The sequence below is a fragment of the Eublepharis macularius genome, chromosome 9 (genome assembly GCF_028583425.1).
Source record: "Eublepharis macularius isolate TG4126 chromosome 9, MPM_Emac_v1.0, whole genome shotgun sequence".
In the NCBI taxonomy this organism is placed as follows: domain Eukaryota; kingdom Metazoa; phylum Chordata; class Lepidosauria; order Squamata; family Eublepharidae; genus Eublepharis; species Eublepharis macularius.
In genome coordinates this window covers 78,022,195-78,046,999 of record NC_072798.1, presented here as the reverse complement: position 1 = coordinate 78,046,999, position 24,805 = coordinate 78,022,195, and the positions used below count along the sequence as shown (strand labels likewise).

Below are 24,805 nucleotides of genomic sequence, written 5' to 3'. Positions count from 1 at the left end.
TCACTTAAAAACAGACTTTAAGTGACTGATGGGACATTTCTTTCCTGATTTTTAGAATAATATGATCTACAGATAGAAATACCATAAAGCAGAAAGAAAGTGAATCTGGCACAGCCCTACTGATGTATAAGAGGAATAAAAGTGAAAGCTGCTCAGCAAGAATGCGCTTGCAGTCCAGATTAATAACATAATAATAACATTCGATTTATATACTGCCCTTCAGGGCAATTTAACACCCACTCAAAGCAGTTTACAAAGTGTGTTATTATTATCCTCACGACAATCTCCGTGTGAAGTGGGTGGAGCTGAGAGAGCTGTGATTGACCCAAGGTTACCCAGCTGGCTTCAAGAGAAGGAGCGGGGAATCAAACCCAGTTCTCCATATTAGATTCCCATGCAGATAAGGAAATCCCAGGGCCAGTCATGAAAGATATCATAATCACAGGATTCTGTCTCTTTCCGTACGAGAGACTGCAGCAGCTCATCTGAAATCTTCAAAACCCTTCTTTGGGACTATAAGTAAAACTATTTGGATGTTTTGTGGTGCATGTGGTCTGGCAAAACAACTAGTATGATGACACAGTAAATCTGAAATTGCAGCACATTTTTTCTATCTAGTGCATTCCTGCTCTTTCTCCAAAGAGTCCAATATATATGGCTCTCCTTTCTCCACATTATCCTGTCTTGAAAGAATTAGGCTGAAAGGTCCCTCCCCACTGGGCATTATGGCAGAGTGAACCAGAGTCTCTCAGGTCTTACTGACCTGACAATGGCTTTCTTTTCACAATCTCTCCACAAGGTGATTGCTTCCTTCTGCTGTGTTTACCAATGGGTATGAAGTGTGAATTTGACATATAACCATGAAAAAAATGAATGCTAAATTTCCCATGGCCACCGCCTGTTTCAAAAGAATTATGGAACATTTAGGAGAATTTTTAAAAGTTTCTCAGACATGAAAATGTAACCAGGGCTTTTTTTCAGCTGGAATGCGGTGGAACGGAGTTCCAGAACCTCTTGAAAATGGTCACATGGCCAAGCGGCGTGGAGGGCAATCTAAACTCCCCTCTGTCTGGAGATCAGGGGGCGGGGCCACCAGCCATGTGACCATTTTCTCCGAGGGCAACCCACCTATTTTCCCAGAAAAGTTCCACCACCTCTTTTCCCAGAAAAAAAAGCCCTGAATGTAACTATCTCATCCTGAGGCTGCCAGAAGATTACATCAGACTGTGTTTGGTTGGCATAAATGGATGAGCCCTTATTTATTCTGTGAACTGACCTATATCTTTGGTGCTCTAGCGACCCACTGGAGCACAAACATGATATTTAGACACATTCTGAGCCATGCCAAATATTTCCAGGGCTTCAGTCTGGAATCTGGGCCAATATTTATTGGGTCACCTCATCAAGCAACGCTTCCTGTGATATAGGAAGGCAAGAATCTGAGTTCCAGCACGTCCTCATGTTGATTGCTGTGCTCACAAGCAGGAATTTGGAAACTAACAAATTATACAGAGACTGTTGGCCCACAGGTTAATTGTGCTTTAACCTTCCTATCTGTTAAAAGTTTTACTTAACTATTTTCCTTTTAATTATGAACAGACTCAAATTAAGCTCTTTTTTAAAAAAAAACAGCCTTCCTTCCATACCCGTGATATTTTGAGGTTTTGAAAGGTAACACCTTTCAAAGTTAAAAAATCCCTTACAACAATTTGGTTTAAATATTGCATTCAGTTTGTATACAACAATACTCCCACCATTCTTTGGACAGCTACATGTTGAGCCCACCACATGCAGCTCTGCTGCAGACCTTGTTGGATTATCTCCAGAATTATATTCTAATGAAGAATTTTTTTAAAAAACCTAAACTAATTGATCAAACATTTTAGCTCTTGCTGAGACAGCACAGCACCACAATGGGGTCTTCTTATTTCTTGCTCGTTATAGATCTGTTGCAATGGTTTTTGTAATTTTCTTTCTGTTGACACAGATGCAGCAATTTTGCTCACCGTATCTGTGGAAAAGGGTTACTGTTTCGTTTTGGGATTTTTTTGGTTACGCACACAGTACATGGGTGAGCAAGAATACTATACGGGGTAACTCTCGTTGATCAAATAAATAAAACTATTCAAATAAATCCATTTTGTCTCTGTATCAACCCTATCATTATTATTTAAGCAGGGTGTATACAAGCACAAATATAACTTTAAGAAGGATGCTGACATCTTTTAATGCAGCACAGTTACAGGCAATCATACAAGGAGCAGTTTGTTAAATCTCCAGGAGAGTCTCAATTTAGGACAGAGGCTTCTTCTTCTTCTTCTTCTTTTTTTGGTCTGTCAATGTATGGTTCCCAAGCATCTAAGTGAATACCTGCTACCTGAAAAACTTTTAACTGGAGATGCTGAGAGTTTAACCAGGAACCTCCTGCATAAGGAGTGAACAGAGCCCACTGAGCCATGGCCAACCTCGCAATCTGGACCACCTGAACTTTGCAAGAGAGTCTGAAAAAGAGCAGTGCCGTCATCATACAGGTGAGACCAAGATTATTCATCCTATTTTTACAGTGGGTTCACAAAATGGGCAGTCTGAGGCAAACTTTAAATGAAACAAAATGGTGCTCAGCATAGCAAAAGTTCAGTATCTATACAAAGAAGATTAAAACTTCTAAGATTCAGCAAAAGGAACTCAGTCCATTAAATAGGCTGCACTATATTTCAGTGTACAGTGTACAGACGTATGACAATAGGTGAGAAAGGGGAAGAATAAACTACAGAAACCCTTACTGATCATTAAAAAAATACCTTCTAGAAAAGTGGATCTGTAATCAACAGATTCACTCGACACCATTTCCGTTGTGGGACTCACACTTCTTGCGCTTACAAGCCTGTCCAGGTGAGGAGTGTGCACTCTTCCATCGTAGCGAACAATCTCTCTGCCTAAGTCTTCACACGGAAGAAAAAGCGTGTCAAGTAATAATGTCAAGAGCACCTAAAAGACTTGCCCCAAGATTAAGGAGAGCAGCAACATTCTCATAACTAATCTGTGCAAGCTTGAGTAGCTTTAAAAGTCACAATTACCTAGGGCAGTACTATGTTGGATTAGGCTGGTCATGTTCTGCAGAGATAATACAGCAAAATATTTTCTTCTCCCATATAGCAGAACAGCAGCATATTTTGGCTTTGTCATTAAAACTGGGGTTCCTGCTAGGAGCTCCCTCCTGGCCAATCTGAATATTATACAAGGTGGAACTATCAATAACCCTGGATTTCCAATTTAAAGGTATGCTAGGCTGGATCCAGAGCCAGTTGCATAATACTCCATGCCCATCTTATAGAGGAGAAGGCACCTTTGATGGTAGGTAAGAAGGTAATGTTGTTGGGCTGGGAATAGATAGCCGAGGTGCAGGAGAATGGCCATGCTGGTCAGTTGTAGGGACTGGGAGTCATTCAAGTCTGACAAGCAACAGCACACATTTAAACACACAAGAAACTCCTAAGCAGGAAGGTTTCACAATTGGAGCCAAGCATAATCCATTCATCATTTCTATCCATTGGCTTAAGCCGTGCACTATCCATGAAGAAGCAGCCTACATTCTTCATTTGTAATCAATGCACCTTTGCTCTCCTTAGCACTGGGATTCCCCTCCCAAAATTCCTATGTGGTGCTGCCTCTCTCTCTTTCCATTTTCTGTAAGAAGTCTTTGTCAAATTCCCCAACTGCAATTATCTCCAACTGCAAGAACATGCAATGGTATGTGCACATATTCTTCGCAGGCTATCCTTGGCTTCTCTGTCCTTCCTCCCTCTTGTAATTTCCTGGGGTCTTTTTGTGGTTATGCTGTAAAATGAGAAACAGATTGTAAGTGTTGCATAAATAATATCAAGAATATCATAATTTACCTTTGATTTGCTTTCTCTTTTTTCTCCAGAGGAAAAGCCCCGAAAACACCAACAATAGAAAAACAGATACTGACACAGCTCCTGCAATGAGCCCATTGAAATTCTCATCTGGCAGAACCATTACTTTCCCAATAAGTACTGAAGAAACTTCCTTTTTCCACTGAAAAAAAAAACAACAAGAAAACTCAGGAGTTTTTTTTTTTTTTAAATAGTGAGTTTCACTGGAAGATCCCATTTAGTGTACATGTACCAAATTTACATACACAACTCACTTGCCATCTCCTATTCCATCTTGTTTCCACTGGCAGGAATATGTTTTTTTAAAAAATGTACAACACTCAGGGCTTTTTTTTCTGGGAAAAGAGGTGGTGGAACTCAGTGGGTTGCCCTCAGAGAAAATGGTCACATGGCTGGTGGCCCTGCCCCCTGATCTCCAGACAGAGGGGAGTTTGTCTGGAGATCAGGGGGCGGGGCCACCAGCCATGTGATCATTTTCAAGAGGTTCCAGAACTCCGTTCCCCAGCGTTCCCCCTGAAAAAAAGCCCTGACAACACTTAGTGCCATATTGTATGATTCCAAAACAAATAAATCCCTTCTGACTACATTGTTAGCCTCCAGCCTTGATTCTGGGCCCTGATCCTTTTGATAACACTTCAGATCAGCTGAACTCATCCATTTCACAGTTTAGAAGCACTATGCTTTTGACGGGTCTAGAAAAAGATCGAAAGCGAAAGAGACTTTGCAAGGACCTATGATTCAAATAAAACTAAACCCCTACAGTGCCACCCTAAGAACATTTTTCTGGTATTAAGCCCTTTGATGAGGATTCTGACTAGATCTGTTTAGGATCCCTCTCTGGTTTAGAAAGTGCTGTGGTAGTTTGATACTGAAGGTGGGAGGAAGGCTCCCTTATCAATCCTGCTGGGTTCTTAAGATCATCTCTCTTTTTTTTGTCTGTATTAATTAAACCAGAAGTGGCACTTTAGAGACCAAATTCACTATGGCAAAATAAGGAGCAAATTATAATATCTGGCCAAACAATATGCTACCTGAAAATACACAAAACCCTGATTCAACCAACTCCATTCATCTTATGGTTATAATCAAAGGGATGATCTTTTTTAAAGAAATCAAGCTGAGTTAAATAATTAATTCTGTTCTGCTTCACTCACTGTCCACATTTTCTGGTGGGCAGCAGTGTTGGTCCGCACTGGAAGAGCAAAATTCACTTGCACCTTAAAGGCCAATAACATTTTCTAGAGCATAAGCTTCTGAGATTCAAGCTTCTTTCATCAGATAGCTGACAAATAGAGCTTTACTCTCAAAAGCTTATCTCCTGGAAAATCTTGTTGGTCTTTAAGGTGCTACTTGACTTGAGTCTCACATTTTCTGGAAAACTGAACCAATACAAGAATAGAAATAGAAACTCTGAATTTGGACAGTCTATTTTTTTTTATATACATCTGGGCTCTTAAGGCATGCAAGTTTCCAGTTCAAATAAGTTCATACTTTCAGTAGCATGGTGGGTAAGTGGAGCAATCCCCTTTCTTTATCACACAGATAGCTTTCAGACTGACCTAAGGCATTGGCTTGACCGTTCAAAATGAACGTTCAAGATGAAGCCCAAGCTTCAAGCAAATCTAAAATATCCCCCCCTCAAAAGATGCTACATTGATTCCTTAGGCATATAAATTCAAAACTATAGATTGTGGCTTGGATCCCATAGAGAATTTCCACAGGTGAAGGGGGGAGGATTTCTGCTAATTTCCCTGCTCCTACTACAGACTTCCAACTCCCCCTGTGATGTTGTGCCTGGGGGTTCTCTGACCCCCAACAATGCTATTTTGGGGGTCATTCATACTGATGCTACTTCAAGAGATTGGGTGCAGTGCTGTATTAGGAATTTGAAGGTAATTAGAGACGTTGTATTTCCTAGTCAAGGTCTTATTGTTAATGAATCTCATCATCTTATACATAAAATTTTGGCACTGAAATGGGCTGTTATTGAGAAATCTAATGATTACCTATACAGAGCCTTGTTTCAGGTGTGGAGATTGACAACTCATGAGTTAGCAACTGTTAAATCAAATGTTACTAAACGAAAGTGAGTGGCAATGTTGTTAACTAATAATTTTAGCATCCGTTATCATAGATGAAAGAGTAATATAAATGCAGATGTTCTTCAATGTATGAGAAAGACGTGATATCATCTGCTATATGCGCAGGTAAATATCCTACCTCTATATTCAGTTGACTATTGGATTTCAGCAGTTCTGTGGGAACAGTACAAGAAACAGATTGAAACTTCAAGGTGATGTTTTCACAGCTCTTGTTTCCAACCTTTAGCACTTCACCTTTAACAGCTTCTGAGTCGATATTATTTCCCTAGAGAAAAAATAAAAGAAGATGTTTATAAAAACAACCGTGACTCAAATCACAAAAGTCTAAACAAATTCCTTATATTTTCTTCACTAACAAATAGTGTGAATGGGAGCTTTCACAGGGAGCTTAACAATTTTATCAGCTGAAATTGAAGACCAGATCTTGTCCTCTGCTTTGCAACTCAGAGGGCTTTATTGTAAATGTATTCATATATGGCTTGCTTCTGTTTACTCTGTTTAGTTAAAGGAAGCATTTTATGGATTTATTTATAGACCATGCACATTCTGCTACCCTTAATTCTCCAGGAATCCAAATTCTGAATGTACATATTATTAGACATAGGCAGAAGGAAAAAGGTAGGACATACATACTTTTGGTTTTTTAAAAGAAAAAGATAGCCAAAAGCAACATACAGGCGATTTCTACTTGCATGGGGCACTGAGACACTTTCACATAGCTTGGATAATTCTTTTATCCAGTTTGGTGTAGTGGTTAAGAGCACGGGACTCTAATCTGGAGAGCCGGGTTTGATTCCCCACTCCTCCACGAAGCCAGCTGGGTGACCTTGGGCGAGTCACAGTTCTCTGGAGCTTTCTCAGCCCCACCCACCTCACAGGGTGATTGTTGTGGGGTAATAATAACACTTTGTAAACCGCTCTGAGTGGGCATTAAGTTGTCCTAAAGGGCAGTATATAAATCGAATGTTATTATTATTATTATTTTAATACTTGTTATCACCATCAAGGTACTAAAATCATAGCACTCTTCATTGGGATTATATTTCAGATTCAAAAACTGTTTTGTGCTATCCCAGATCCAACAACTCTTGGTATCTATGTCTAAATCAAAAAGTTCCACAGAGGTTTTTTTCAAATATGGGAACCACTGAACCTGTTCTACATATCCACAGATAGAACAGAGATTCTCGGCATAGACCTTTCTCAAAGTGGTTTGCATGTCCAAAGAGCTCTCTATTCCTTTCACAGCAGCAGGTCCTTGAGATGTTTGAACTTGCATAATAACTTTCGACTGCACTGGCAGGAGGCTCCAGTAGATCTTACTGTAATTTCCAAAATTCTCTACGGCTTCAAATAAGTAACAACACAGACATGGTTAGTGGATGGAAGATGTGTAATAAACCATCCCACAGATATATTGTCGAAGGCTTTCACGGCCGGAGAACGATGGCTGTTGTGGGTTTTCCGGGCTGTATTGCCGTGGTCTTGGCATTGTAGTTCCTGACGTTTCGCCAGCAGCTGTGGCTGGCATCTTCAGAGGTGTAGCACTGAGAGATCTCTGTCTTTTGGTGCTACACCTCTGAAGATGCCAGCCACAGCTGCTGGCGAAACGTCAGGAACTACAATGCCAAGACCACGGCAATACAGCCCGGAAAACCCACAACAGCCATCATCCCACAGATAGTTTTGGAAAGTTATTTGAGCTGAGTTCTAGGATATACAAACCAGTTTCTTCTGCAGTGGGGAAGGTTATGAGGCAAATTTTAAGATATGGCATTTTTATCCTTCAGCCTCCAGATCTTGATTAAAAAATCAGCACTAGCTTTTTTTTTAAGCAAAGATATTGAGTTTCTGTGTCCGATTTAGACAGCTAGATAAAAGTATTTCCTATACTACATAATCTCTATGCTGGCAAGAATATAAAGCATGTCAGAAGAGAGGAAGCAGCAACACCAGGCAGGAGAAGTATATTACATTAGCTTTGATTTGAGTATGCTATGGATGGATTTAAGCATTGGCAAAAAGCAGAATTTTTGTAATAATGGATTTTGAGACTGAGAGCGGAACTACAAGTGACAAAAGGCACAGATTGGACACTTGTCAGCTTCCCTCAAGTTTTGATGGGAAATGTAGGCAGGTTGGCGGAATGTTGGACAAGCGACAGTTGAAAAGTCCATTGGACAGCAGTCAGAGAGCCAAGCTGCAAGATCAGGATGCCTACATTTCCCATCAAAACTTGAGGGAAGCTGACAAGTGTCCAACCTGTGCCTTTTGTCACTTGTAGTTCTGCTCTTAGACTAAAATTTATTCTTTGTACTTGTTCACTGGAAAACAGAATTGTGATGGCCTACCCAGACAGGCAAGATCTTGTCTGAGGTGGCTGAGTAAATTGGGGTGGAGGCAGTTTCTGTTTCTCTCTGAGTGAGATCAAAAATGACTCAGTCTGTGTACAGCCACTTGCTGGAAACAAAATATGTCACATTAGCTTACTTTTACTTGGGAAAAAAAAGTGATAAAGGCTCCTCCACTCTCCTAAAACTAATTAAGGAAAACAGATAAAAGAATTTTGGTCTGGTAAGAACTGCTTGTTCAGTGAACAAAGTGGCCATTTAATTCCACGCTGTGCTTGCTTAATTATTGGATGATAAAAATACAGTCACAAGGCATGTAAATTTGTTTTGTGTATTTGGCAGGACTGAAAGCCCAGTCCTCAAAATCTGGCCTACAATGACCTTTTGACTGAAGAACCACAAATTCTCAAAAGCAGGCTTATAGTTTGTCTAGGCCTCTTGCTTCATTTTCTCAGTCTAACTCACTGCAGAGGATTCTTGCAAGGATAACACGAAGGATGTATACCAACCTAAGCTCCATGGAGGAAGAACAAATATGAAGAACCAATCCCTATTAATCTGAATCCCCCTTTATTCCTGACATGTTCCATGTTCTGCAAATGCCCAGAAGAGAAACAATATATTTACCACATTTAAAACAACATATCAACTTACCTTAATGACTATATTTTGGTTTCCTTGAGAAATCACCACTGGTTTTTCAGAAAATGTAAAGCTGGGGTCATTCACATAATCAAAATTAAAATGTGATGAGTTGATACCATCAAAAACGAAAAACACTTTTGTCACAAAAGGCAATGTCAGTTTATAGGGTTTTAGCGAAGGAGTTGTACAGCAAATTATCTCATAATTGGAGCGATGGCTACAGGCCTGTAATGTGAAAAGAAAAACCCAAATAAGAAAATGCATTTCTGGTGTTTCACATTTGTGCCTTTCATTGTTAATGCTATCTGACCTACAGTGCAATCCTATGCAGAGTCACTCCAGTCTCCGGTTACTCTCTTGAAATCAATGGGCTTAGACTGAAGTAACTCTGCTCAGGACTGCACTACTAATGACCTAGTTGTCATTAGTTAGAGTGGTAGTTCGATTAAAGATAACGGTTGTAAGTGAGTGTGTAATAGTGTATTTTAAACATCTAATATGATAAGTTGCTTTTAGACTTAAACTGTTTTAAAAGACAATTTAGTTTTAATTTGACGTATATCTATATTATGGCATGGCAGCAGCTGAGGAAAAGGGAGAGGGGGCTATTTCTGTTTCATTTTGGTATCTGAAGAAGTGAGCTGTGGCTCACGAAAGCTCATACCCTACAGCAAATTTTGTTAGTCTTATAGGTGCTACTGGACTCTTGCTCTTTTCTCCTGCTACAGACAGACTAACACAGCTATCCAACTTGATCTTTCTTGTACAGTATCAGTGTTACATTCAGCCAGTTTATTCGAGTTATTTTACGGGCATTTCTGAGTTGTATTCAGACCTTAAAGACAAGCTGAGGTATTTCCATGTCAGATACAAATACAGCTCTACCTTTCTCCTTCCTCCCTGGAGCACACAGTGTAAATGAATCAAGATCCAGTTTGCAGTGACAATTCAGGTGAACTTGTAGCTCCTCCAGTAAGATTTAGAATCTTGACGGGGGCAAGGGGAGTCTAATTTGTACAGAGATGCAAAAGACCCAAGGAAGTAAATGGGGCTGTCCACACATGCAAGAGAGACATACATTCATTGGGCCTCCTGCAACCATCACAACTTGTTCAGTCGAGTGTGTCTGCAAAACCCAAACCAAACTTTTATATTTAAAAACCTGCTATAAAAGAATTACTATACATAGCAAGGAAGAGAAGTTAGTATTTTACTTATTTTATAAAATCTAGCTATCTTCCTTTCTCTGATGTCTCATCCTTAAAAAGAGGAGTTAACTTAATGGACAATTCATGCGATAATCTTTAAACTGCAATTAGGCACTCGGTCATGCTGGGATCTCTCCTTCCTCCCTGTAAGCCAAACATTGCTGTGTGCATCTTAGAGAACTGGGGGAAAAAAACCAGTCTACAGTTTATCCCCAGCTTATATAAAGTTACACATTGCAGACTGATGTAGTTTTATTTGGTTTTTTTAAAAACTTGTTCATCCACCTAATGGACAAGAAAGCCTGTAACCAGTTTGCAAGAAAGGCAAAAAGAAAAAGAAAAAAGCAGCAGCAGCAGCATATGCAACACAGAATGTACAGATTCTAGACCTATGTCCACTGTTCCATCACCAAATTAGATATTCTAATGCAGATTAAAGGAGGTGACCTCCACCCACCTTTATTTGACCTCATTTGGGCATGCCACAAATTAATTTGAGATTATTAGTGCACACGCCTCTGGGAAATTCTGTTCCCCTTCCATTCTTTTTATCTGACAGAACAGCACAAAGGGAACAGTACGGGACTGTGGGCTTCTATTCAGACGGGAGCAACCAGGGAAATAAGCCAGCAGTATAATTTAGGTAAGACAATGGACGAAACATTCCTTGCCATTGCCAAGAACACTATGGGCACCTCAAATTCAAAACTGGCAGCAGGAATGAATTTTTCTTTCACTGTCCTAAGTAAATTGTTGCAGAGTTACTGTATCATACATTTGAAGGAGGGCGAGAAAGTAAACTCTCGTACTATATAAACCGTGAGGCTCAGAAGAGCCAGGCTTATGTTGCACCAGAGCTTTCTATGACCATATGCTGTGTTCAGAAAACTCAACCTTTTCTGTCCGAAGGACTGCACTGTACAATTCAAACCTCCACTCAGGCATGAAGCTCATTTGGTAATCCTCTGCCAGTCGCATACGCTCTTTCTAATCTCATAGGGTTGTTGTGATTATTTATTATTTTATTTATTCAACTTACATACCGCCTGTCCACCATGCCTGGTGCTTGAGGCAGTTTACAGCTTATAAAAAAATACAAACATTAAAATCAATAATACAATATTAAAAAGAAATACAGGCATTTTAAACCAATAACAGTAAAATACACCATTAAAACTCATACAGCCCCTTAAACTACTTGGAGGAAGGTCAGGATAAAAATATGAGTGATGCTTGTAAATGCTACGATATTCACTGCAGTAGCCTCAATCAATTTTTTGTGTCTATTAATATCTCCATTTAAATACTTCTCTAGCCTGTTTAAAGGAATCTATAATGTTTATATATATACACAGAGACAAACATTTTTGTACATCAAAATAAGTCTCAAGCAATCATTATACTGATGCAATTAGTGTTAATCCATTGCACATCTTATCTACTGAAGAGTACCAATGTCCTTTAAATGAATAATAGTAGCCTTCATAACCTAGTTTGTGGGCATCTGTTGGAACAGGGTCTATAGCTCTTTACTTTATCAGGGAAGTCTCTGAAAAGGATGCTTTCAGAGAATGATAAAAAAATCTAATAACACTCTTTAGAAGTGATGCAATGTAACTGATTGGGAAGGTCAACAGAAATTGCATTTGTATTGCCCTTACTGTTATGTAATTTAAGATGACATTTTTGCTTCAAAATTAGCTTTAGTAATTGAAAAAAATATGAGACTTTTCATGAAATACAAGATTGATAGCCTATGAGGGAGGAAAAAAGACATAATTCAATCAAGCCCAAGCTAAATTAAGATGCTGGCTTTTTAATTTGGCTTTAAAAGGCATCTATTATGAAAGTTTTCAGGTGCTGTCATTCACTTGTTAACAATGCAAATGGGAATCATTTCCAAGGAGTATTGCTGGCATCTTGTGTAGCATATAAATGGGCTTGAAGAACACAGCCTTTCCCACAAAATTAATGTCATTTACAACATGAAGGGAGATGTATCCCTGCTCAACACTAATTGTGACCTATGAGGCAATGAATGCAAACATGACCCGTCAGGGTTCTAAGCTGATTTTTCTCTAACTCGTTCAACAGCAGGATAAATGTGGAAGGCACTGTATGTGCTTTAAGGCATCACCTAAGGGTTGACCTAAATAAAGCAAGGGGTAAAAGGCTGGCATGTTATAGAATTCTGGGCCATCAGGAAAACCCAGAGGATAAGTGGCCTTTGCCACAGAATCTAAGATGCTAATGCTTTATTGTGCTGAATGGCAAGATGTGGAGGAGATCAATACTAGGCTCTTGGAAATAGAATACAGAAAGGAAAAACGCACTATCTTAGGGAGATGCACATATACAACGGGAAGACTTTCTGACTAAGAATTCACACGTGCCACTTGGAGTACTTTCGAGCCTCTCCCGTTCTCAGTGAGCATGTGTGAAAGATAAAGTAGTTTTCAATACATTTCTATATCAGGTATTTAAAATTAACTGATCACCACACAAGAAAGTAGATTTACAATTACAGCTCAGCCTTGCTGTTTTCATTTTAAGTGTGAATGGTGCTCTCTACCCTAAGTGTATTTTTAGTCACCCACCCACTGTTCTTCCCTGCAGACTGGTGCACATTTGGGAATGGCAATTTAAACATTAATCTTGTTAGTCTCCCTGTTCAGTATTTGTTTTAAAATGTTTATACCTAATTTCTTCATATAAATATCTGCAAGATGGCTTACAATAAAAGAGCATCAAAACCAGTAAAACTGCAAATACAAATAATTTGAAACAGTACCAGATTTTTTTTAAAAAATCAGATTTTAAACCACCCAAAGCCAACATAACATGAAGGAGAGAACTGTAAAAAATATGAGATAAAAGCAGAACAACTGAAAAAAATCTCTACAAATGCCTGGAAGACTAAAAATGTCTTTACCTGGCCCATAAAAGTTTTCAAATGTCCAAGCAAGCTCCCTGGGATGGGAGTTCCACTCCTTAAACTACCAAAAAGGCCCACTCTTTGACACTAACTTGTCCAGCTGCTTGAAGTGACTGAAAATGGCTCAGATTCAGACATTACAGGAAACCAGACTTTAATTATACTAACTATAGCTAGTGTGGTTGTCTGAATATGGGTCACTCCACTGAAACTGTGGTTTGAAGTTGCTTTATTAATTGAATTAGCCATAAGTATGGTTTTATCCAATCGGCAAACAGAGATATACTGGCTTAAACTTGGTTTGTTCTTTAGCAATGCTTCCCTGGCTACAGAGTGAATGTAATTAAACCAGAAATTGTCAAAGCAAACCAAGATTTGAGAGATTATCTGGAAAAGTAAATCTTCGTTTCAGAAACTAACTATAGTTAAAATAAAAAATGGTTTTGCATTATGTCTGAACCAAGTTGTTAGTGCCTCTTTGGTCACAATTAAAAGTCAAAGCTCTCTTATTAGATTTTCTTTTTCATTACTACATACAGCTGACATTTCCTTTGCTATCCAACTTCGGTGAAAGTTCTAGCACAGACATTTCCTTTGCTACTCCCCTCCCCACTGGTGCCTGGGGAAACGGGCAAGGTCCATTTTACCAGTGTGCTTTTCTTCAAATGCGCATGCATAGATAGCAGCACCTGCAGTCATAGTATTAATTACATATACAGATGTGATAGTGCTGAAATTAAAAGATACCTTTCTTTGACCATATCCTTTTCAGCATAATATGAGAGAAAGTGGAGAAAACAAATAGATGTGCAGTTAGGCACACAATGCAGAAGGGGGGGGGGTCATATTGTCACCAGAGGGAGGGCCTAAGAACAGCCTTACTGCAGCCATTTATCAACTTCCCACTGTGGAGAGAAGCATCAACCCACAGGTCTCTATTTTCTTAGTCACCCTGAGCATATATATAGAAACATGGGCTACATGTTCAATATATGAATGAATAAACTATTTGCTTCTCTGTTCTCCATATGTATCTCTCCAGAATAAAATATCTTCTCTGACACACAAAGCCTCACATGACTGAAATGATTTATCATCACACTGGCCTGGGTTTAATATTTTCTGTGGTATCTGGAAACTAAGCTGACACATAAGTTTGCATTGTGCTGCCTCCCAATTAGCTGAATACTTCATCAAACACTTCTACAGTCTTTAAGGAAACCAAAGTTTCTATTCAAGCTACTTCATTTTCTGACAAGTTCAATGCAAAGCAGGTCATCATTAGTCTATTCAGTCATTTTAGCAATTAGAAGATACACAAAGAAAATGACAATAGAAATTAACCTTTCACCAAATTTCAAAGAAATATTTGTCTCAGACATATTTGCATGCATTAAAACTGAATTGGATAGTAGAACCATAATTATTCTCATGGTTAACTATTTTGCTTCTGGTTCTTTCGCATGTATATTTCATAAGCCAAGGGAGCTATTCCCAATTGCCACAGAGTTCCAGAACAGATGCTTTCAAATTTGGAGCACAAACAGGGATACATACAAAGAAGACAGTGTAATCTGGAACCCCCATTATGATCTTGTCAGGGTATCTAATCTTTTTCAAGATTGAGCTCCAGAAATTTTTTTTAATTTATTTACAAAATTTATACCCTGCCTTTCTGTCCTTTTGAAGGCCATCAAGGAAGCTAATAGAGTAATAACAACAAAATGCCTCTTAGAAACCATTAAAACCAAAGAAAAGTACATCATTTAAACAATTAAAACTAATACAGATTCAATACAATAAAATACACATACATAAAAAGTACAATTAAAAACAGGTCAAGAAAGAGAGATCACTGACAGAACACCAGACAAAACAAAAACCTCTTCATCTGCTCGCAGAAGATGGTAACAGAAAAAAAAGTCACTCTCCCAGGTTACCACCTGCCTAATCTCAGAAGGTGTTGGCACCCAAAGTAGAACCTCTAAAGATTACCATAGCAATTGGGTAGATTCATAGGGGAGTATATAGTCCTTCAGGTATGCTGGTCCCAAAACATGCAGGGCTTTTAAGGTCAACACTAGCACATTGAATTGTGTCTGGAAACAGACTAGGAGCCAGTGTAGTAGATCCAAGACTGGAGTGACATGGTCCCGATGACCCACTCCAGGTAATATCCTGGTTGCAGCATTCTGCACCAACTGAAGTTTCCAAACACTTTTCAAAGTAGAGCACATCGCAGTAATCTAACCTAGATGGTTCTGCTAGCTTCCAGTAACAACTGGCTATTCACTGCACTGATTGGCCAGCACCAAGAACATGATCCCACCCCCCCTCCTGCCAAACAGTTTTGCAGAAGATTCTGGCCTGATGTTTAAATACAGCAATTATTTATAACTGAAGAATATATCTTGAAGAATAAAACCAAAAAAGGGAGGTATTTTGCCTGAAGCATAAAGAATGGCAAAAGTCTAACAAAACAATAGTTGTGAAACCTGCCTCAATGTCCAGTGAGTTTCCAGGATAGAAAGAAACTGAAGAGTTCTGTTTTAAAGCCCATCTGTTGCTACTTATTCTACAGACTCACCACAGTAAAGTTCCTGTGCAGTTTAGGGACTGTTACAACCATCTTTGGGGAGAATGCTGAATTCAGGTTGATTCCCTGGGCTGTAATTGTGCTTCCACCACTGATTAAAAGTAAAACAAATAAAATAAAAGTTAAAATAATAATTAAATACCAATTCAGAATACCAATTAGTATTTAGACTTTAACTTTCAACAAATAGCAATACTTGGTTGCCAAGTACCTGGAGAAAAAAAGATGTGCTGTTCCTTTAATCGAGGTTTAATGCTCTATTGCCTGCTATTTACCAAGTAATGTTATTTACTATGACAAGTTTTGCCTGCCTGTTTCAACACATTAAGGCTCTATTAAAGGGACGTTTTTCTCCTGGGGTTTGGCAACGGTATGTATACTTTTTTGGATATTATCAGATAAAAACTGCTTAATGAACATGTATGATGATTACAGCATTTGGAATCTCTCTTAATTTTGAGTAGGTTTTCCTTCATATGCTACATTTAAAATGTTTAAAATATTATTACACAAACATTTTTTCAATTTTTATATTATTAGTGCCCTCTGCAGAGTTAACATGACCAAGGACAAAACATTAGGCTCACAGTGACTAATCTTAATCATAACCCAGACCTGTACCCCCTAAACTTCAAACCAAAAAGAATATTAAAACCAAAAGAATATTCAAACCAAAAAGAATATTCAAACCAAAAGAATATTAAAAAAGGAATTTCATATGTTAGAATAATAATGTATGTCACGGGCCATTATGCAAACACCCATTCTAACATATACTGCAGCACCTGTGTGGAATCACCGTGGGTCAGCAGTTGAGGATGCAGGCAAAAAGAAATCTAAGCCATAACGTTATAGAATTGTCAACAAAACCCCTTTCACCTTTGGAAGGTATTACCTTCTCAGACCATAATAAACTCACGGGTCAGATTTCTTTTGACAGATTTCAGTAGTGCCATTCTTCCCTCATTCATTGCCATTCCTACAACAGAAACTTTCACTAACCTCAGAAAGGATTTGGCTGGATAAATTTTATAAACAGCAGGGTTTTCTCTGTATATAAATTGACCCGCAAAACGAAAGACTGCATCAATTTTCATTCTCACAAGACACTCTGACTGGTCTCCTTGTTTAGGGGTGTAACACTCTATGGTGGTGTCAGACACTCTACACAAGAAAAAGCCATAGAATAAGAATTAATGCTTTCTACAATCACTAGCAAAGAATACATACAGCACATTTCCTAAATAAGCTTATGACTTTATAGGACTATATATGACTTTATAGGAAAATGCAGCAATACAAATATCCACAGAAATGTATAGAACCAGATGCAAACATTATATCCATGTACCGGGACAGGTGAATTTTCCCTTGTTTTAAAAGTTTTGCACTGCTGTAAGATACTGCTTCTGAATAATTAAAACCTGGCACTGAATTAATCAAGGGTTCTGTCCAGAAAAAAATGCTTCTTTTAACTTGGCCTCTGAGTTTAATAGCCTTGCCAATATATTCTGGCCATACTCACAGACAGACTAAAAACAACAATATTAACCTGCTGAAAAGGTGCTGATCATCAAGCAAAGGAAAGTACGCTTGATGAGAACAATTTATATTTATACACTAGCAACAAAGCCGGTTCTGTGAAAAAATACAACCGGCTGTAGAAAACTGTTGTTGGTAATTTTTTTATTTTTTATTTTTCCATATTTGTATTCCGGTCTTCTTCCCTTCAGCATTCTCTCGCTCTGGCCTGGAGGTTGCTGCGAAGCACCTGCTTGCCACCATGAGGAGGCCCAGCAAATCAATGGGCTGAGCACTCCTTCCAGCGGCAAGTGGGCGCTTCGCAGCGGCCTCAAAGCCTGAATCATTGGCAATGCACCTGCATGAGGATGAAAAGTGAGTCATCGCCAACACAGCTTGTCTTTTATATAGTATGATGATCTAAGAGAGCCAACATGATGTAGTGTTTAGAGCATGTGATTAGGATCCGGGAAACTCAGGCACAAATCTCTGCTCTGCCACGGGAGCTTGCTGGGTAACCTTGGGCCAGTCATACACTCTTAGCCTAAACTACCTCATAGGGCTGTTGTGAGGAGGAAGAATTACGAGGAATTGCAGTTTGCTAACAATGCATTCATTAGTCCGGAAAACAGTCTGCCTGAAGAGAAAAGTAACTTTGTTTTTTGCAGACGCACCTGTAGTCCCCAAATCATCTATCATCGCTCCCCCAGAGCCTAAGATAACATAAATTATCTTCAATCAAGGCTCAGAAAAATTATGAGGTAACCAGTCAGTAATTTCTATATTTGGTAGGGTGATAGTTACCTGTGGTGCCCATCTAACTACAAAATTGACAAAATGTGGTAAAATCAAATTAAGATATAAATTATTTTTATTTATTTAAAATATTTTTATATTGCCTTTCCACCCGAGGGTCTGGAAGGACCCTAAATTTATCATACTCCCTCCAGAATAAGTTTGTTTCTGGGAACAATTCAAAGTGCTGGTTCTTACCTTTAAGGTTCTAGGTTGGGGTCAAGATAGCTGAAAGAATGCTTGCTTCTGTACTATCCTCCACTCCACCAGTTAAGATCCTCTTCCAAACCCTGCTTTCTGTGAGTCTCTCTACCCAAAATGCCTCAACACATTCCTCAAGTGTAGGGAGATGCAATGTTAGCCAGAAAGCGTAGTTTTAAAAGACAAAGCCAGCAGAGATCGCTCCTCAGAGGGTTTGTTAATTTCATCTTTGCCTCCTGGAAGGCTCTGTCAGTGTCAACCTGAGGGCAGTGAAGAATGGAAATGGGCTGCAGCAGCCTTCCAGAGCCAGGCTTTTACCTGGAGAGGTTATAATGGGATGAAGTTTCCCTTCTGGCATTTCACAGCCCCTTCACACAGCTCCAGTGCATAGCAAAGCCTTTGCCCTGCTGCCGGCTCTGTCTTTTAAAACTACCCTTCCCGGCTAACATTGCGTCTCCTGACACATGTTCTTCACGTTTCAGGTGTCTCGTGTAGAGAGACCCTTTGTTTTATTTCCCCTCTTGCAGAGATGAACTTTTTCAGGGATTGCATGTTGCCTTCAGAATGTCCCTTCCAAGCTCACCAGGCACCTACTTTATTCAGCTTTAGGTGACAGACCAAAATATTTATCTTCACCTAGACTTTAAGTTTCATTTTCTTAAGCTGTTTATAGTTTATATGCTCTACCTCTAGCCTGAAGGCCATTTTAAAACTTCTGTTTCTATGTCTTTTTATAATAGTATTTTTTACATTTCTTGTTTTAATGAGTTTGCGTTATTATTTTACTTTGTTAGATGCCTCAAGCAGAGAAAGCATACACATGTTTTAAATAAATAGATAATCTGTCCTCTGTATTGTCATAACAGTTCCCACTACAGATAACAAACTTGAATTTACATATTTATTTAAATATGGTTCGATCTGATTTTTTAATACAAGATCGAGCAACTTTTTTAACTGTTAGGAAGTAAAAGTAAATTATACCCAACGCTTTACAAATACTATCCTTATCGCTACCAATTTAAATTTCATCATTATGTTGAAGAATCATGCTAAGCAAAGTATCTGAAGTCAAGTTAACATCTTGTTTGTTCGTTTATTTAAAATGTGGCTATTTATATCCCACCTTATTTCAAGGTAGTTAACAAAGCAATAACAAGTTGCAAATGCATAAAAAAGATAAAAGCAGCACATGACACAAAAATGTTCCGATACCCTGTACCTTAATAAAAGTAAAAACATTCCCTAATGTACTGTACCTTGTTAAATTGCACTGCTTTTCACCAACAAAAACCTCTTGAGAATTCCCACTGCTGAGGTATTCCCCGGTTAATGTCAGCAATGTCCCACCAAATCTTGGGCCATAGCTGGGTGAGATACTTCTTATTATCGGATTCTGCAAAAGAAAAAATAATCCAATATTTTGCTTTTTTAATCTTTACAAACTGTATTAAGAATAAAAAGCATAATGAAATAGTTTCAGTATTGAATTTTTAACCATGAACACTTACCACATAAGAGAACGTATTGAAGGAAATATTAGCATGTCCATTTGAAACAGTGCTTGAAACGTTAAAGCTTGGATTCCTGACAGCACCAACAGTACATTCCAGTCTTCAAGAAAAGGACATGTTATTTTTATTTACATTACACAGAAAACAGAATTGCACACGATCACAATAAAAGACAGTACAGTGTAGTGGTCTGAGTGCCGAGCTAGGACTGCATGGCTATGAACCTCATGAAGTGACCTTGGGCTAGATCTGCTCCCCCTCCCCCGCCCCCGAAGGGTTATCGTGAGAACAAAAGGGAAGAAGGGAGCCATGTAAGCCCTGATCCAAACAGAATTTCACTCCTTTTCAAAAGCTCTTCTTTTAACAGAGATTATGGTAGCAAACTACCTGACAAAGAACAGTATTTACTACCTTAATTTTCCCAAGGAGCATCACAAAATGAAGATAATGCATTAGGATGTTATTGGAAACGCATCAAAAGGTCTGAGGCTAAGATACTCAGCCTGTCGTGGCAAATGAATGCTTATGTTGACATCATTCTTGCTGCTTTGCCAGATTATCACCATAAACTATGACACTTCTTACATTTTTGTGAGGGAGTTACGCTGCAAATATGCATGATCTGGACTCCAGAGCAGCTGCTAATTGCCACCATCTGACAGACAGCTAGCACGGACAGGGTCAACTGTAAGCACTGACAGGAACCAGACAGATTACTTCGGCACCTCGACCACATTGCATTTGTGCCAAACTTTTCCCAACCTTTTCGGGGAATTATCTGTAATGACCAGTATAATAAAGCTATAAGCAGAGATTTAGTTCATGTTTAGCGGAGATCAGACAGAAATACCTGACTTAGTTAAGCCTATGTGCACTTTTACAACTTTGTGAAAGGGCAGTGGTCACAACCACAAAAATGGACTGCCATGGGAGGCAGGGCCCATCACACTACAGAAGCTGCCATGGGAGATAACTGCAAAATCTCGGGAGGTTCCAAGCCAAGCATCTGAATGGGTGCTCCCTGCAAATGCCAAAACGATACCCCTTGAGATCTTTAGAATCATCTGTGGGCACCATGCTGTGCATCACTGGGTTAATACATCCCACCAAAGATGAAGAACAGATCTAACACTGATTCCAGGAACTGCATTCATGCTTTCAGCATTTCCCACCTGAGCAGTGAGCTTGGAGCTTTAGCACACAATAGTACTCTAACTATATGACTAGGGCGGGTGCAAGGTCTGTCAAGATCTACAGCCTATGTCACTAGCTTCCTGTGGGAAGTGCAGGGCCATTCCTGAAGAACCAGCATCTACCAGGACACTTCCTCACTCGGAATGTTAATTCTGCATCTTTAGATAACTTCTTCCATCCCTACACAGACTGTTCTCATATGGAACAGAAACTTCAGAGCTACTGAGAAGTAACAGAGTAAGCATCATAAACTGGAAGCTGTGCAAGCTTCCACTGCCTTAGGCAATGAGCTGCCTATCAAGATGGCAGAGACATGCACTGAACAATAAATGGACAATCCCAGTTGCTGGGAGCTTTGTACCATCTCCCGCATGGCAATATTTGCTTCAAAGAGAGTATTGATGTCTTACTTGTTTTTGTCACTTGCTTTGACATCCAGAATGCATCGTTGTCCACCGATAAGAACCGACATGGTTTGTAAACTGAATTTGTTAGTTTTGCTGAATCCGAAGTCCCACCCACATAATGTCAGTCGAGTTGCACCGTCAAAAGGTACATTTCTTGGAAGAATCTAAAGCAGGGGAGGGGTTGGGGAGGGAGGAAAGCCCAGTAACACACTTAAATTTCTGATGGGCTTTGAAGGTGTTTTTAAAAAGGAAAACAATCATGAAAGGAAAAAAAATTCTACTGGGAAGTGCCTTATCCTTTATCTTAATTGTTCCTCACCTTTCATTGATCACAGTATGAGCTTCCTCAGACAGTAGCAATAAATAATCCAGCAGCTGCTAGAAAGCTCTGAATGATTATGTTTGGGGGTATTGAACAAGCTCTGCATTGTAATAGTCTTTTTAATACACCTTTAGCGTGTCTTTTATGTCTTTCTCGCGGTACGTAAAAGAATACAATGTACTTATTTTATTAGAAGCATGAAAGTGAATAATAGAATCTCAGAATGACGATGTAACTTATTTCAGCAGTCTGATGAAAGGCAGGAATTTGTGGCAATAGTGGCTTCACAAGACATCTAAATCAAATATTGCCTTGGAAGCCACAAATTTAACGCCGCCTCAGCTTTGGATGAATCGTTATCATTTAGTTACTTCTAAATTTCCAAGTTAAAAATAACCTACCTTACAGCAATTGACAATCTAAAAAAGGAAATGATCTTCCTCCTCCCACCCTCAACAACCTTCTGTATATTGTAAATATAACAATGGTGGGAAAAAATGTATGAATACTGCAGAAGCTGTACAAAATTCAGTGAAGACTGTCAATAAAAATCTGGCAATGCTTTGGGACTTACAATGGCTTTTAACAATTCCATTTAACTTCACAAACATCACAAACCCTCACCAGAGAATAAAAGACTTAACATATGCTTGCGATGGAACTACCAAAGTGTCTTCGGCTTAATCTTTTACAGTGATAGATATTCCACCGCTAATACATAGTACAATTGTGCCTTTCATCATGAATGCTGCTTCATGCTGCATCTGAAAGGAACATTTCTAGCAAAAATGCTCAGGTTACTAGCCTCTTTGAACTTCCAGTAATAGTGGCACATTTTTTAAAAAAGTTCATCTGCTTAAGCTTAATACTAGAAGGATTTAAGAAATAAAATGCTAAGGGAAAGGCAGGTATTGTGCACATCCTGCACAAATTAAACCATATAATAAGAAGCACATCCAAAGCCAGAGCAGTATTCATGAACGCTGAACAGGCCAGCAAGATCTGGGGTCAAAGCCCCAGTTGGCCATGAAATTCACCAGGGCGCTTTAGAGCAGTCACCAGAGGGCTGCTAGGAGGATAAAATGGGGATGCAGAAGTGGGATACAGAAGCGTGCTTTCGGATTCTTTTTCAACATTATTCTTGTCTTAATGAAAAGTAGCAAACAAAATTTCTAAATAAATAAAGCTCTCATCATTCAAGGGCTGCAAATAAACATTCTCTTGCTTATGCTTAAGTCTGTGAAAGATTGACCAACAAATGCACACTGTATATCCACACATGACACACATATTGACTGCCAATCGGATTGGCCTACTGATAAAAACCCTTTAACATCTGTGCCAAGTACTATGAAGAGATCTTTTCCTCTGTCAGTTACCTTCTTTTCTCAGTTCAGATTCAAACTTATTGCTCTGAATGGGCTGTGCCACATGGGCGCAAAATAAAATGATGGGCAGGGGAGTGACATAGTGCACTATTCTTCAAGAGCACTCTGCATGTAAGCAAGCTTGTTTTCTTTTTGAAGTGCCAAACTTACCAGGACTAACAAGTTTCTTTCATGTGGGAAGGAAGACAAGACTTAATGCATGGTTTTACTTGTAGATGCTACAAAATTCTTAGAAAGTTACTCCCACAACTTGGCTGGCAGACACCAGAGAAAAGGGTGGTTGCTTACTCAGTACCCAGGTTAATGGCAGTAGTACCTTATCTGAACAAGGGATTGTGCCGTGCAGACATGAAATGATGGATTATAACAAAAGCTTTAGACATTCTTTATAACATTATAGTTCAGAAGTACCAGCGAAAAGAAAAATAAGACAAACTGCTTTTTTAATATGAACTAATAATAACAACAACATTTGATTTATATACCGCCTTTCAGGATGACTTAAAACCCACGCAGAGTGGTTTACAAAGTATGTCATTATTATCATAGTTTTAAGAACTACTACTGCAGCATTTATTTTTTGTTCCATAACAAGACTGTCTGCTTGGTAACATCTGTCCATGTTTTCCAGTGTACTTTTACCTTGTTTTTCATCTTGACTAACAATGGCTCCATAAACTGGCATAAGCAATAATTAGCCACACAGGAACATAGAGCTGGAAAGGACCTCAAGGCTCATCTAGTCCAGTCCCCTGCACAATGCAGGAAATTCAGAGCTATCTCCCTCCTTCACCTCCCACAGTGACCCCTGCTCTATGCCCAGAGGAAAGCAAAAAAACCTCCAGGATCCCTGGCCAATCTGACTTGGAGGAAAATTCCTTCCTGACCCAAAAGTGGCGATTGGCATTACCCTGGGCATGTAAGAAAGGGCCACAAGAGCCTGACACTGGCTCATCGCTTCATGCTCTCCCTCCTGATTTGTGTATATTCCTATTAAGTCAGAGAATCATCATAGCTGTCAAGTGACCATCTAGTCTCTTTTTAAATACCTCCAAGGAAGGAGAGCCCACTACCTCCCGAGGAAGCCTGTTCCACTGAGGAACTGCTACAACTGTCAGGAAGTTCTTCCTAATGTTTAGCCAAAAACTCTTTTTCTTTAATTTTAACCCACTGTTTCAGGTCCAACCCCTCAATTGCCTCCTCTCCAGGCTGTCCTAATTGGGCTGTCCTGTACCCACTGGAGAGGCCATTGGTGGTGGAGCTCTGGGGGGAAACATGCACTTTTCCTGCTTGTTCCACTCTCATTTATTTCTTTTTGAAGCCAAGCCAGGAGAGGGTTAAAATGCTGCTGCCTCATCCCCTGGGAGGGAAAAGAAGCCATGTAATCCTTTCCTGACTGTTAAAGCCAGGAGCAATGTGCAGTAAGGTTACAATGTTACAACCTGACAATCCATTCTTGCATTTGAAAAAAAAAGTGTGTGTGCAAACCCCAAGGGAGGAAGGGAAGAGCAGCCATTTAACCCTTCCCTGGCTTTTAAAGCCAGCAAGGAATAAGCAGCAAGGTTAGGAATCATTCCTGGCTTTGAAAAAAAAATAAGAGAGTGCTTGCATACTCTAGAGGAAGGAAGCCAACAGAGAAGCAGCCTTATGACCCTTACCTCGCTTTACTAAAAAAAAAGGGGCCAAAAAGGAGTTCAGAGAGCTGAGGA

General features: G+C 39.3%; 1 protein-coding gene across 1 annotated transcript in view; it reads right to left on the bottom strand.

Moving 5' to 3' along the window:
* MET (MET proto-oncogene, receptor tyrosine kinase) overlaps positions 1-24,805 on the bottom strand; it is a 123,601-nt gene that overhangs the window by 13,230 nt on the left and 85,566 nt on the right. The window contains exons 6-14 of the mRNA XM_054988695.1: positions 21,390-21,550; positions 19,783-19,885; positions 19,531-19,667; positions 16,757-16,918; positions 15,746-15,845; positions 9,025-9,240; positions 6,138-6,284; positions 3,900-4,059; positions 2,802-2,942 (exon numbers count right to left, since the gene is read on the bottom strand). Of these exons, the coding sequence (XP_054844670.1) occupies positions 2,802-2,942; positions 3,900-4,059; positions 6,138-6,284; positions 9,025-9,240; positions 15,746-15,845; positions 16,757-16,918; positions 19,531-19,667; positions 19,783-19,885; positions 21,390-21,550 (1,327 nt within the window). The remainder of the gene's footprint in view (positions 1-2,801; positions 2,943-3,899; positions 4,060-6,137; positions 6,285-9,024; positions 9,241-15,745; positions 15,846-16,756; positions 16,919-19,530; positions 19,668-19,782; positions 19,886-21,389; positions 21,551-24,805) is intronic.